This window comes from Myripristis murdjan, chromosome 22 (genome assembly GCF_902150065.1).
Source record: "Myripristis murdjan chromosome 22, fMyrMur1.1, whole genome shotgun sequence".
NCBI lineage: Eukaryota > Metazoa > Chordata > Actinopteri > Holocentriformes > Holocentridae > Myripristis > Myripristis murdjan.
The window spans coordinates 29,781,909-29,797,552 of record NC_044001.1 but is presented as its reverse complement, the minus strand read 5'-3'; the positions used below and the strand labels follow the sequence as shown (position 1 = coordinate 29,797,552).

Sequence of the window (15,644 nt, the reverse complement as noted above, 5' to 3'; positions counted from 1 at the left end):
TCAAAAGGTGAGGAAAACAAATTTTTTGCATTGTCCCTTTAAGAACTACAACAATTACATATATATGCCAACATGTTAATTTGAGATTACTTCTGCAAACAGCTATGCTAAATGAACCTGTGCTCTCGTGCTATGAGGAAGTGTTAGACATACTGTATGTAAGCCCCCCTGACATCAAACTAAGCACACATCCCACATCAAACCCACATCTGCATCTCCCAGAGGTTAAGATCCCCACCTCTCCTCTGCCTGGTTTGCATGTGATCTACCTACTGAACACTGCTATGGGGATTGTGGCACTGCTCGAGGCGTCCAATTGGAAGTTCAGTTTACCTTACCGAGGCATTAGTACATTCCCCCACCGCTCCCCCCACCCCCTCCCCAACCTGCCTCTCCTCACCAGCTGCAGAGACCCACTTGATATTTTAGGCACATTCCCAAACACTTTAATTCCTCTCAGACAGTTTGAAGGCCTAATGCTTCAATCAATAGCCATCATTTAAATTAATCCCCAGCCCCTTTTTGACTTACTAAAGTTGGCTGGATTAGATAGATTATGAGGACTATCTCGCTACACTCTGCTTCCTTTTTCAGCCTTGCATTCCTTGAGGAGGGTTTTATTGTCTGTAACAGTAAAGTGTAAAGATGTCATTAGTTAATGATGGGGTGTCGCATTCAGTGTAATCGTTCTTTGATTTTGTTGTTTTGATTCAGTCGCACAATCGTGAACAATTACGATGAAAGAAAAAAAAATATGGCTCTCGAACCTTGCATAATCATAGAAATCATGTCATTTTTGGCTTTTGAGCATGTGTAATTTTGACATCATCCATTTTTCATGAATCATGGCTTTTGCCTGGATTTGGTGATGGGCCCAGAATTTGTGTTGATAATTTTTTGCAAATTAGCTCCAGTGTGTACAGATAGAGGTTGACTTTGAAAAGGCTGTAATGTTGACCTGATCTGATCTGATTTGCCGTGGCTTGATTTGACTTGAGGACAGTGTTGCTTAAAACATTTATTTTGTTGTCCCTGTGCTGTGCAGCTCAAAAGCAGGGCAGTTTTGCTGCTATATGTTTCCAGCAATCCCCACTAGTGATTACATGCCAGTGAGCCAGGTGTCTTCTCTTTTTTTTTCATACCCAGCTTTATTAATCTAATCCTTTGTACATTAACCAGTAACCACATACCATATTGCACTGGGTTACATAACTGAGAAATACCACAAGCTCTAACATCTTCATTGAGTATTGATTGAATCTAAATGACTTTCTTTCTGATTCTGCCCTGGAAAGGTTTCTCATTAAGTGTACGAGCAGTGATAAATGATATGCGAGCAATGGAGGCTGGATTGAACGGGTGGCGAGAGGGAAGGCAAAGGGAGGGAGGTCATTACTGAGCAGCAGATTTGAAAGGACATCAGGTCTCCATGAACATTCGAGGAAGAATCTCATTCTGTAAGAGAGAAAATAAGAGACATGAGAAAATAGAGAGCAGGCCGGGTTAGAGGATGAGAGATGTGCTGAAATTTCCAATTTCTACAACCAACACCTAATCTTTAGTTGTACTACACTGCAGCTCTTGTTCTGCCAGTGTCGGAGAAAATGTGCTCCCTCCGGAACATCTTTAAGGGTCATCTCTATGATAGTGACTCTTCTTTTGCACCGCTGTGCACTATACTTCACCGTCCTTGGTCACTCATTGCATTTACATTTTATTTCCAATGTCATAATTGCAGTTATGGACACACAAAAACACATAAATCACTATACACAATAAAATAAATAAATAAATAAAATTGACTGATTTCATACAAATAAAGGTGTGCTTGACTCCAGTCAGGGTTAGAACGGATCATTTGCTGATTAGCTCATTCAGGTGTAATCAGTTTAATACACTGTATTAGTTCATGGAAGCTTTATCATTTTGTGGTCTAAACATTCTGTGTGTGCTAGAACAGAACTTTTTTATGTTCTGGACCCCAAGTTGCCCAAGGGTATTATATGAAAAAATATTCTGGATTGTGTTAAACATTAAAGTTGAAGCTATACTTCTAACAAATACATTCAAAGTGGTGAAAATAAAACAAACAAACAAAAAAAAAAAAACATAATGTTAAAATAATCATCAATCATTTTATTTCCGTATGACAAAAATATATAGCAAATTAAATTATAGTGAAAATAAAGTTTTGGTGATGACCGCCTAGAAGCCCCTGAAGGACCCCGAGGTGCCTCTGGACCCAACCGTTGAAACTACTAACCTTACTTAGCATTAACACCAATAGCCACCATTACTGAACAGACAAAGTTAATAGTGCCACCTTTGGAAACTCAATCTCCATCAACATTCAAGAAAAATTACGAAAGTCACATTACTGGACACATGAGTGCCAAATATGGAGACAAAATGTAAGGAAACAAGGAAAAGTACTGTCAAAAAATAAATGAATAAATACCAGCTATGTATGAACTGTTGCACAGTAACTACTAAACCTGGTGCTGCAGCAACCTAGTTAGCAAGCAATCAGTGTGCTTATTGATGACTGCAGGGAGGCAATAGGCATCTCTCTCCTCCGTGTCAATAGGCTAAGTTGTGAGGATCTCTCCCAGGCCTCCACACGCCGTCATTAAGCGATAAAGAAGTGTCAGCCAGCTATTAAGCCTGAGATAGGGGGCTGAACAGATTAACATCAAAGCAGCTTCGGCAATCCCTACACCTCGGTGGGGTTAAGGCCAGATACTCATCTAATGAATCAGAAAATATGCAATTCTGCTACTTATCTATCAAGCTGGTCTGTCTATATGGGAATGAGTGCACTGAGGAAAGCACACTGGATTGGGAATCAATGGGTGCTCACACAGCAATTCATCCCTGATGTGTCTGGATGCAGCAGTAAGCAGACACCCTCACTGAGCATTATGGGTAATATCCATCATGGAACATATCTATATCACACTTGTCAACTTGTCACTTTGCTTGAGAGGGTTAGTGTGAGGGCAAGAATAAAATAAATAGAATAAAAACCAGGCAGCTAAAGTAATAGCTACCAATACCTGTAAAGGCTGTGGCCATACTCTTCCATTTTGTAGAAAAAGCGCACATTCAAATACATTTTGTGCTGATAATTTAGATGTCCAGCTGTCAGGCAGATGTCAGTGTTTGAGGTTATATCGTCTCCCCCAAGGAGATGAATATTCCCAAGCAGCTTGGCTCTCATGTTTCCTGTAAATTGTACTGGATGTGAATATACTGTACTAACCACACCCACAGTTATCCAAAAAATCCAAAGTTGGATTTTTGAATTTTTTTCAGACAGTGTTTAACATCTCAGACTACTGATACAGTCGCTCCATGTTTATCATACATGTGAAAACTCCAGCTGTTTCATGTGCTGCTGGCTTCATCACAAATGATGAGACAACGGGTGCTAATGATTTTCAGCGCCGCCGTTGGTTTGCGTGCTGTAATGCGGACACGTGTTTGAGTCGCACTCACAGTAGAGAGAGACAGGAAAGGCAGGGGAGAGAGAGGGAATGACATGCAACTGAGGTCAGACTCGAACCCAGGACTCTGCGATCAGGACCCAGCCCGAACACATGGTACATGCTCTTATCCAGTGAGCCACCGGGGCACCCCCAAGAGGACAGTCTTCCTAAAACGAATCACTGTAATTCATTCAAAGAAGGTTTAACTTCAATTTAAGTGTTGCTTCCCAAAAGAGTGCACAACAGATGTTACTTTTGCTCAAATGAATGTATTTTCCCTGGTAGCAACATCTGGAAAGATCCAGTAACCTCTGCACTTCCTGTATAACTCGCTACAGGAGCAGTAGGCACCACAGAGACAGAAGTAGATTGCTTTTCATCATCAACGTCAAACATTTATTAAAAATGTGAGTGGAGTAAGATGAGCAGTAATTTTCAAAATGTTAGCTGGGTGGAAGTCCACCTCAATGGCAGCAGGCTAACAGTTAGCATTTGGAGCATCCAGCCAGCATCCAGCACTCAGTAACAATGAGAGGAAGAGAGCACCACTACTGTGCTACAGAACAGCTGGGGGGAAGTTAAATGACAATAAATAAATAAATAATATATGGGTCAACTTTCCCTTTAACCTTTATTTGAACAGAAACTTTGAGGCAGAACGATACATTTTTTTAAAAATCCCATCTGAAGATTGAAGTTAGTTTGTCATTATGCAAAGACTGCAATATTTCCAGTGATGATGAAAGAGAAGTGAGGTCACTGGTTCAGTGCCAGCAGCGTGAGTAATGGAGCCAGCAATGCTGCATCCTATAACTAACCTTCTGTCTGCAAAGGGATTCACTCCTGCACACACACACACACTCACACATACCTCCACACTCATGTTAACCTACACATACTCGCACATAGAAACACACACCAGGTAACAATGGGCTGACCTTTGCAGTACATGCTGATTAGGGAAGTGAACTGGAATGCACAGAGCTGTGTCAAGGTCAAAGCAAGAGGTAATCAAGTGATCCAGAGCAGCAGTCGTTGGGAAAACACAGGATCTGATCAGGAAGGTATTCCTCATCACCGTCAGCACAGAAGGCATCGCCAAACCTCCTGATGGACTGGTTTACTTTTCAAACAAAAATGCAACACGGGTGAGACTTGATTAAGGGTGTATTCAGTTGAGGATGCTCTCCTATTTCCAGATGATTGCCTGTCAGGTGGAGCCTACACATCCTTAATGATAATTGCCTGCGCATGTTTTTGATTTTGAACACAATTTGTGACAGCGTTGATGAAACGATCGTCCCAGGCAACGTGACGTGGAGCCACAGCGTCGCCAAACAGGCCACCCTCGCCCAATCCATTCCTCATTTAAAGCGGAATTTATTTCTGTATATCTGTGTTTGAACAGTTAATCAATGTGGGAAGACACAGGGACACGGCGGGACAACATTTTACCGCTGATTTCCCCATGTACACATTTTCACCTTAGTGGAGAAGTGGAGAGAAGCAGTCTATCTCAGGTGAAATGTCATTAAGGTTGGTAGCCATTTTTCATAATCCAGTGGAGCTCCGGAGATCAATACCTCTGTGTGTGTAGAGTGGATTTGTGTTTTGTGTGCGTGTGTGTGTGTGTCTGAGAGAGAGAGAGAGAGAGAGAGAGAAAGAGAGACAGGGGGATGAAGCCTCTTAGTGGACCTCTAATGCAATTTAATGCAAGCTGACCACGGTAATGAGCAGGAGAAATGGAAGCCAAACGTTCCTCAGAATCACAGGACCATTTTAGCCATCCACTGTGAATTAAAGAGGGAAAGACACTTCATGGATTAGGTCCACCGCTGCTGCTGTTTAATTAAAACTGTTTACTGCATTATACGGGGTGGAATCGTTCCATTCAAGAAAATGCACTGGTTTGGTTAAAGGAGCTACGCTAAATATCAGTAAATCAGTGTCAAATTAAACACGATAGCATGGGATAATTAACGTGAACAAATGAGAGCATGGTGGAAACGATGACTATGGCCTGTGTCTCTCCAAGTGTGGAGTTAGAGCTGGCATTTTTAAATAATAAGACCACATTTCCCATAAGCCCCACTGTTTCCTCTCCCCGCTTCCCTTCCTTAAAGAGGAAAAATGTCGGAAGTGATTTTTACATCAGTCTTTTGCTCCTTTTACTGAGAAACATCAAGGAACGCCTACTTTACAGAATGACCCCTAATCCTTACCCTAACCTTAACCACACCGAATCATTGCCATAACTTAACCAGCTCTAACCTAATGCCCAAACCTAAAGCAAAATTGAGCTTTTGTGTCGGGTTGTATAGTTTCCTGGGTGTAATTTGAGTCCACGTGGTGGTGAAATATCCTCATTAGTTGCTCTGTGCTCCTCTGAGCGGCTGATCCAGAATACTGTGTTTCTGTCTCTCTGTTTACTTCCATAGTGTGGCAAAGCAGTCCCCACTGTTAGCACATAAATGAATGCAAACAAAGCAGATTATGCCCGGTATAAAAGACAACAAGTCCCGGTACCAATTTTTTGTGGAAATTTAACGGCTCTTTTCTTCTTGTTATTTTCCTGTTTGAACTGGAGAGTAGATCCGACAGATAGCATCAGCAGGTAACTTCCACATAGTAGTCTTGCACCAGGAAGAAACAACCTGGTAGTGCTTTCACAAATAATTGTTATTAAAATTTTTTTTTTTTTACTGCAACTTGTTGCTTTTTATATTGGAATTTATTATTTTATTTATTAGCATTTCAGTGTAATGACTTAACATTTTTTCTGGATTTAAGCCCCAAAGCCAACACTTTCCCTGGTTCAAATAAGCCTAACATTCCTCAAAGGGTTTGGATTTGCTGGTCTCTGCTGCAGCTACTGGTTATAAAGAATCCATCTGGAGCAACGCCAGTTCATTAGTTGTAACCAAACACCACAAGCCACAGCAAGAGCTAAACACCCAGCTGCTGGGGCTGCTTCAATACCATAGTGATTTTCCCAGATGAAGAGTAAATCTTTTCAGCTGAGAGCCTTCTACCGCTTGCATTTCCTTATCTTTCCCTTCACTACTATCTTTGCTGCATAAAGAGGGGAAAACCTTTCTTGCGATAGGGCTACCTGGCCTGATGGAATTCTGCCTGAAACACAACAGCCCTTTCTTTGCTCTATTGAGCTGAAGGCATCATATGACTGTAAAATATGACACAGGTTATAACCAGATCAATAACGTCATAATACATGGATGTGGTATGACTGTGTCAGGAGGACGCAGTCATGCCACACCTTAACATGTAAACTACACTATCGATGCAAAAGGTGCCAGATGCTTAAAATTTTTTAACTGGAACTAAGAGAGGAAAGCACATGACTCCCATTTTAGCTTCCCTGAATTGTCTTCCAGTTACTTTTAGAATACATAAGATTTTATTACTTTTAAAGCTTTACATGGACTAATCCCACTTTACATTTTTGATCTACTCACCCGATATGTACAGGAACATTCTCTAGGGTCATCAGACAAATCTCTCCTCTTTGTATTATTATTATTATCGTTGTTGCTGTTATTATCATAGGTAGTAGTGGTGAGGTTAAACAGGTTCATTTCCAGAGGGTTGACAGCAAAATAGGAAATTAATAACAACCAACAGTCAAATGAGGCTAAATTTTGTCTGAGGGTTTTAAGTTTTTCTTCTTTACCATCCATGTTCTCTGAGTATTTATCTCAGAGCACGTTTTGAAGACATCTAGCGTGTGTTTTGTTAGTTAGAAAGATATATATGCAACCTCCTATAAGATTAAATACTGAGCAAAACAATGCAAACAGTTTATAGATGGAGTCTGAACAACGTGGGCTGTTTAGCAGGTTCTTTAGCAGTTCAATTCAGGCCTGCGATGCTGGGGAGGCTTACCATCCCAAATTTGATTCATTATTGATACTGTTTTTTAAATTTCAAAATGATGTGTTTTCCACTTTAATTAAATAGAGAACAAAAAAGATAACATCTCACAAACTGATTGCAGGAATATTAGTACGTTAGAAAATGTGGACTAAATCAAGAATACTCTCTGAAATTGCTATGTACGCCGTGACCTGCTCAAAATTCATAGTTCACTTTGAGTGCTTTAGCATTCCCTTGAATCTTTAAACCTGCCTGCAAGGCAAGCGGGCTGTGCTTGACAGTTTTAGGACAATTCAAATGAAATCACATGAAATCAAAGTGTATTCACTTGTAATGGGTCTTTCAAACACAGTAAAATTTCATGATGAAGCTCTATAATTTTGTTAGGAGCCTCCAAGAGGAATCATTTCAAAATATCAATAGCAATTTGAGGGATGGGCATAAGTACTACTTAAATACTTGAAATGGATGGTGAGATCAACTGTTAACATCTGTATAATATATTTCTTAAGAGTGAATCATTTACAATAATTACTTCAGTTATTTATTAACTTCAGTTATGTAGGGAGATCTCTCTGGAGATGTAGTGTTCTTGCCAGTACCTTGACATTCCTGCAACCACCGTGCCTGCTGAGGGTGTGTTTTCCAACATGAGGTATAGTAGTTAATAGACCATACTGCATCACCCCAGAATATATATATATATATATATATATATCTGCTTATTCTCTTTCTCAAGTACAAGGACAAAACATAGTAAAGACGGGCTATGATTTATATGGTACAATTTAGGAATATAAAACTACATTCCAAGTCATTTGGGGTACTACATACAAGATGAAAATTGTGTCATTATTTGATTTGCAGTGAAAAAAAAAAAAAAAAGAAAACCCATCCCAAATCAGTCCTGTTAAATGTGTTTTCAATAGTGGTCTTATGCTCACAGCTTCAGAGAATATGACATCACATGGACTTTCAACACAATGCTAGTCATTTAGCACTTGCCACTTTATCTTTTTGGCATCTTCTATATTCATTCATACAATTACCTGAGCCACTGCAAATTCAATGTATCATTTGACTGTTTTAGCAAATAGTTCTGATCCGTGTTTGCCCACTGTCACACACAATTCAGCAGTGGCTTCATAATAGGGATTTTGTGTATTACCCTTTACCTTGCCTCTCACAGTTTTTTTCTCTCCAAATGAGCATATCTTTTTTTTTAAAAAAATGACATTTTTCAAATGTAATGTAAATTCAAATGTCATCGCTGTTGATCATCCTGGGACAGATTGTGAAGAATAAGCTCATAATGAGCTTGTAATGTGTATGGAGTAAATAAATAATCAAGAGCAAGATTTTTTTTCCTCAACAACATTTCAATTGAATGTATGTACAGTACACTTTGTGCAAAAAACATGGATTCAAAAGACATTGTAAGCTGATAATTTCAAGGCACATATATACTGTTTTACCATAACATTATTTTTGCTGAACAAATATGACATAGTTGGTTCCCAATTTTTTTTTTTTCTTTTTTAAACAGAGATGACAGATGTGCTTGTTGCTGTTCACTCTCTTACAAGTTACAGGTCCCTTACATTATAAATGTATTTATTTTGAAAAGCAGGTGAAAGCAATGGCTGTATATAATAATACTAAAATAACGGTCACAATATTTGTGAGTGTTTGGAGTATGCTGTTGCTTGAAAGGCCTCAATGGCTGACCTTTAAATTTCCTAGTGAAGCACAGAGAGGTTCTCATTTGCATGAAAATATTTGTCCTCTCCTTACAGCATTAATTCATTCTCATTTCTGTTAGATGTAGCTGAAATTAAACAGATGTGACATTATGTTGATGACTTTATTTTTTAATAATAATAATAATAATAATAATAATTTGGTAAAAACAGGGAAATTATGGTTAACTTTATGCATCCCCCCAAAAATGTATGCCCTCTAGTGGTGTAAGCGGATAACTTGTGACTGTCTTTTTTTTCTCTTTCTCTCATCCTTGCTTTAACCAACTGCTTTCAGTACTCTTGATGATATACTTCAGCTGCGGGTAGAATTCTGTACCTGTTATGGTCACAGTTTACAATGACTTCAAAATGGTCCAGTTATAGTGAAGATCAAGTCAAAATGAAACCCAGCCTTAATGCTTAAAAATAAATGAATCCTGATTGTACGTTTGTCAGCACAGAACTGAAACAGCACAAATTCAGAAACCAATAACTTAGAAATCCAACTTTACTAAGGTATATAAAAGATAACTAAATTTCAACAAGTATTGTTCAGCCAGCTGTATAAATTACATTTCTTGAAGACACAAGGGTTTCAAATAATATTAACACTGTACAGTGTCCTGTAAAGTATGGGTCATCGTCAATACAAAGGCTCCTGATGCTTTCCAAAACCATCATGTGCGACAAACTCTGCATCCTGAACATTGTTCTTGCAGTAGACTGTGCTGTTGTTCCCCAGGGGGCAGTCTCGGAAGCCGATGCCCCCATTAGGGGTGTAAATAGGCTGAATACGGAAATCTCCCTTGAGGAGCTGCTCATTGTTGAGTGAGACTATCTGGAAGCTGGTCTCAGTCATTTCCAAGATGGAATTATCCTTCTTGGTGCCTGCTTCGCAGTAGTCATCTTTTCTCCGACCCCGATTATATTTCCACTTGGTGGAGGACTTGGAACGTCCCTTCTTGTGCATGTGCCAGCAGAAAATACTGAGTAGTACGACCAGCACCACAATAACAGCCCCCCCAATCAGCCCTGCTAGCAAGAAAGGCGAGCTGGGGTCTTGCTGCGTGGCCTGCTCAGGTCCTGATGGTCTCTTGTTGTCAGGGCTGAAAGAGGCTGCCGTGGTGGTAGCCTCCGTGCACACAGTGTCATCTTTGGGCCGATAGTTATTGAATGCATCCAAGGGAATGACACAGATCCGATAGGTGGACTTTGGCTCAAGGTTAGCCAGTCGAATACCCCGATGCTCCCCACCCACCATCCTCTCTCTGACGGTGTCACCTGTCAGACTGGGCCCCATCCTGGCCCAGGTCACCTTGTAGGCAGTGACTGGGAAGGCTGCCACCCAGCTGACATGGATAGCTGAGCCATTGAGTATGGCAAAGGTGACCTGCAGGGTTTCCCTGCGGGGGTCCAGAGGCTGCTTAGTCCTTGGTACCCCCTCTCTGGTTGGATAGACAGGATGGAGGGTGGGCATTGTGGGGAAGGAGGGTTGCTTTGAGGAGGGGGGGAAGTATTGAGTCACTGAAGGGAAGTCTATGGAAGGTAAGGGGGATGGGGTTAGAATGGAGTCAGCTGGTGAAGTGGGCAGGTGGGTGGGCAGCGGTGCCACTGGGGTGCTCTGTGGGCACTGGACCAGCTCAGCACTCAGCTCCCTGATCACCATGCCCCGGACCCTCTCAGGCTTTTGGCACATGAACCCACGCACATTGAGTGAGGCTGGCAGCGATTTAAGCCATGATACAACCCATTTGATGCTGCAGTCACATAGCCAAAGGTTGTTCCGAACAGTAAGCTGTCTGAGGCTGACGAGGCCATCAAAGACCCCCTGTGTCAGTGACTGCAGCTGGTTGTTGGAAATATCCAGCCTCTCAAGCTTGTGCAATCCCACAAAGGCCGTCACAGGGATCCTATTTATCTGATTCTCCTGGAAGTTTAACTTGACCAGAACCTCCCCTGGAAGGAATGGGGGTGGGTAGGTGAGTGAGTTGCGGGCCAGTGACAGCTCCCTTAAGGTTGCCAGGTCCTGGAAGGTCCCTGGTGCAATCCCTTCATCTGTCAACAGGTTTCCATCCAACAGGAGGCGCTCCAGGCGGGTGACATTCCTAAATGCCTCCTCTGCAATAATTGCAATGCGGTTCTCATCCAATCTCAGCTCCTTTAGATCCTCCGGAAGACCAATAGGCACGCTGCTCAGGTGATTTTTGGTGAGGAAGAGCATCTTTAGGCTCACCGCCTCTCGGAAGGCCCCCTCCTCCACACCTACAGTTGATATGGAATTATCATCCAGATGCAGCTCTTCCAGCCAGAGAAGTTGAGCCAGAGCCGCTTTGGAGATAGTCTGAATGTTGTTCTCTTGGAGGTGGAGAACCTTCACGTTTTTGGGTAGGTTGATGGGGAATTCATCCAGCTGGTTGCCATAGAGATACACAGTTTCCACAGAAGCCACATGGTGGAGTTCCAAAGGGAAGCCGGCATTATTGATTTGGTTGTTGTGGAGGTAGAGGGTTTTGTAACCCTCACCAATTCCCAGAGGCACTGAGGTCAGGCTCCGCTCATTGCAGTAAACAAAGGTGCGATCGCAGCGGCACTCCTCAGGACAGTTGGATGCCCGGGAGAATTGGAGGTGAAGGCCTAGCAGTATGGGTATCCATGGCCTTAAAAAGGAGGCCCAGTCCTTATTCCATAAACGCCACTGTATCTCCATTGCAATGAATGAGAAAAAGAAAAAAGGAAAAAATTATGAGAAATTAGTGTTGGATTAGAAAAATCCAACGGAACCAAACTCTCATTAGATTTTGGCGCCTGGCTTGCTATACCAGTATGTACAGCTTGGTGCTGAAGAGATCTTGAGTAATCCCTTGGTAATTAGTTGTCCTAAGCTTCCCAACACAAGAGAAATGGTCTTATTAAGCAATGTGATTCCTTCACCGGCCTCTGTCCATGCTTCAACTGGGGAGCATTAGTAAAGTTCATCACATTTTTCCCCTCTCAACATTGGGTAGAGTTCTTTTCAAAGCAAGCAGCACTGACAGAGCCATGTACAATACACTCGAGAATTGTCCTTGGACGTCCTCTTCCTTGCCTCCTGTCTCTTTCACGTTACACACTGCTGGTCCCAGAATGATACACCTTCCTCTGGACTTGACATTTGGATCCTGAAACCTGTTGCAAAATGAGAATAACGACAAAATCAGTGGCTTGATTCTTTTTTTCTCAAAATGCATGGTTTCATCTGAGTGAACAGCAAAGGAACTTTTCCCTTTGAATTCCACAAATGCAAAGTGAGGCATTTTAAACTAGGGAAGCCAAGCAGTGTGCATACAAATGACTAACATAGTTATATATTCCTACACATAGATATACAGCAAGCAAAAAATGATACTGTAATGACTACTGACAGCAATGGTCATATTGTTGCACATGATAGAAAAGAACTGCTCAAAAAATAAGTCCAAGTGTAGATTATTAAACAGATGTGTAATTCAGTCTCGTAGGGCCCATGGTAAGCCTTAATCATATATGAAAACACACAGTGATGCATAGCGGATTCAAACATTTTCCTTTCAGAGTTGATGACTGGGAACGGAAACAAACTGAATGCACAATGAGATGAACTGACATTTAAAACAACCAAATTCAAAGATTAAAACATGCCAACCACAAAAAAAAAAAAAAAATGCTTGAGAGCGGTGAGCTGTGAAGTGAGCAGTGTAAAAAGAGACGGCTGCGTCTGTGCTTTCTAACTAGTAGAGGACACTGAAGAGCATCATGAATCTGTCAAGCGGTCTACCCTGATGGCCGGTGCCCTGCTCCACGGCACTCAGGGGAAATGATTAAGAGGGGATGGAGGGAAGCATGAAGAAGGGAGGGGGATCAGGATAATGTGTGGTGCAGATACTTCTGACAGATACCTCTCTCTTTCTTACACACGGACACACAGCCCCCCACATCGCCAAATATTTATTCTTGAATTATCCTATGCATTCCTCAAATACCTCTTAGAATGCACTGAATCATTAATTTCAGCTGTGGCGGATGAGAGGAAGAGTGGTGTATGGTGATGAACGCATTCTGTCAGAAGAGATAAGACAGGACAAATTCCCTGCTCTGGGACAAAACTAAGATCGATGCAGGCCTCTTGCAATGAGGAAAGGTGCTGCTGTGTGCACAAGGTCATAAGATTTAAATTAAGTGGACTAATTTAGCTGCTCCTACTCCATGACAACCACATCACCTGGCACATACAGAAGAACTGTGTTAATTTTTTTTGACAAATTCTAATGACTAACTCTTCATCCTATTGCACATTAACTGAAAATCATTAGGAGGTGGTAATCCAAAAATATAATGCTGATAGTGGTGAAGTTTGGGTGGTGGTGAGGATTAATGATAAAGTATGGCACCAAGCAACACCAGGCAATTGACAGATTGCATTGATTTGAGCCCAAGGCAGTTCAATAGTTATGTAATCTTCCTTAGGGGGCAAACAAGGCATCAGACTATTTTTTCTCTCATTCCTTTTTTTTCGCTGTCCGGTCTCCACCATAATCATTTTTAAATATAAGAAGGATTCTTAGCATTAGTCCTATGATATATATTCCTACATAGATACGAAAACCATTGTTGTTTCTGAGCCATTGCCCCAGTTTGCAGGTGTTGGCTGAACTGGACTGAACTGGGGTCAGTTCATTGCTTTGCTTGGGGTGAGAGCGCAGTGGATTTAATCCACTCTGAGGACATAGGTTACCCGTGTTCCCCGTTTAAAGCTCTATGAAGTGTGTCTAACGTTTATGACTGTATGGGAAATAAAATTGGCGAAAATAATTTTTCCAGTTATTGTGGCTGCTTTTTTTTTTTTTTTTTTTTTTTCAGATTAGAAGCCTCTGAAATGAATTTTTAGAGAGAAGCGCTTTTAGCGCTTTTCTTACCTTCGGGGAGGCTGAAAGTATTCCTGTTGTACATCCGCTTGGTCTGGTCATCTCTCCCCAGCCCGCCGCGCTCAGACCGGGAACAAAGTCCGCATCCTGCCCGCTGCGTCTACTCCCTGCTCCCGCTGCGGCGTCGGACTGCTCTGAACGGGGTTTGCCGGTAGCAGGACTAGGGCATTCTGCTGAGCTGAGCAGGATCCAGTGGATTGAGGGAGGCTCAGGTCATCCACGGTCTCCTCAGCATCTCTGCGCCCCCCCGCCCCGTCCGCCCCCGACAGCCTCACTCCTGGCCGGCCAGGCAGGGCTGCTCGGTCCGGAGCTGCCGTTGAAGTTCAGCTGCCTTCAGAGGAGCAGAGAGCACGAAGAAGCAGAGAGGACACGAGAGTTAGCAGAGTCTCCAAGGCGGACCCCCGCCCCTCCGCCGACAGCGACCCGGGATCTGACGTCCATAGTCTGGCTACACGGGTCCGGAGACTGCCTGTTTCTGCTGGAGCTCTGGAGACTCTCTCTCTCTCTCTCTCTCTCTCTCTCTCTCTCTCTCTCTCTCTCTCTCTCTCTCTCTCTCTCTCGCCGCGCTCGATGACCCTCTCTCCTCTCTTTCTCTCTGTCTTAAACTCTTTCTGCTTTGTTTCGCTGTCTCTGTCCTTTTCCTCTCTCTCTCTCTCTCTCTCTCTCTCTCTCTCTCTCTCTCTCTCCATTTCCTCGTTCCCCTTAACCCCCCCTACACACTAGGAATAAAGTCTGTGTATGTGCCCCCCCATACCCATTAGATGCAAAGTGACATAAATGAAAAAATAAAAAATATGTACATAAATACATTTTAGACTTCACCGTTTATTCCTGACCAAAACTAAATAAATAAATGAATAAAACAAACAAACAAACAAACAAACAATAAAAAAACATTGTGCATGCATGTACAATGGGGAAAATATATGTTTTGATAAACATACAGACACAGTATAATAGCACATATAATGAAGAAAATGATTTTCTTGTGCCTAACATATACTTGTCATCTGCATGAGAAAATACATGGTTTTGGAATCTTTTTAAAGATATTCTCATGTGAAATGTGTTTTGTGTGCTCCTGTGTGTTTCAGAGAAACAGGAGAGAATAAATGCGGCCTCATCTCTGTTGCTATAAGGCAAGCAGTTTCTCGGAATCTTCTTTGGCTGCGATCTTTATTCTCTCTTTATTTATAGTTCATGATCCCCTCTGATGTGTCACCAGCTCCTGCACTAGATGGAGGAGAGAAGTTCATGCAGCTTACCAATTCGTCCAAGCAGTTTTTTGGGGTCTGCATGCATTGTATATGCCTGTGGCAAAGAGACATTTTGTGCTTTGAGACACTGTATTCCTTTTAATGAAGGGTTTCTGCTTGTAGGCGGATCCGTGCCTTTGTAGCAAAACCAAATCAAATATCCAGCTGGATGACGAAAAATAAACTGAGATGTGTGAATGGTCGAGATGCATAATTTTGTTTGACTTCTGAGAAATACTTTTTTTTTCTTGCATGTATTGTACATGGCTCTCTTTTTTTTTTTTTTTTTTTAATTTAATGGCTCATATGGCACTACGCTGCCCA

At 41.9% G+C, this 15,644-nt stretch overlaps 1 protein-coding gene across 1 annotated transcript; it reads right to left on the bottom strand.

The window, feature by feature from the left end:
• Nucleotides 1–8,754: 8,754 nt before the first annotated feature.
• On the bottom strand, nt 8,755–14,107 carry si:dkey-87k14.1 (leucine-rich repeat transmembrane protein FLRT2). Its single transcript, XM_030081759.1, has 2 exons — nt 14,056–14,107; nt 8,755–12,289 (listed from the first exon to the last, which is right to left on the bottom strand). The coding sequence occupies exon 2, from the start codon at nt 11,829–11,831 to the stop codon at nt 9,768–9,770; it is 2,064 nt and encodes a 687-aa protein (XP_029937619.1). The 5' UTR covers nt 11,832–12,289; nt 14,056–14,107; the 3' UTR covers nt 8,755–9,767.
• Nucleotides 14,108–15,644: the final 1,537 nt, after the last annotated feature.

Excerpts from the sequence above, each read along its gene's own strand:
- si:dkey-87k14.1 (XM_030081759.1), bottom strand. The coding sequence starts at position 11,831 with ATGGAGATACAGTGGCGTTTATGGAATAAGGACTGGGCCTCCTTTTTA.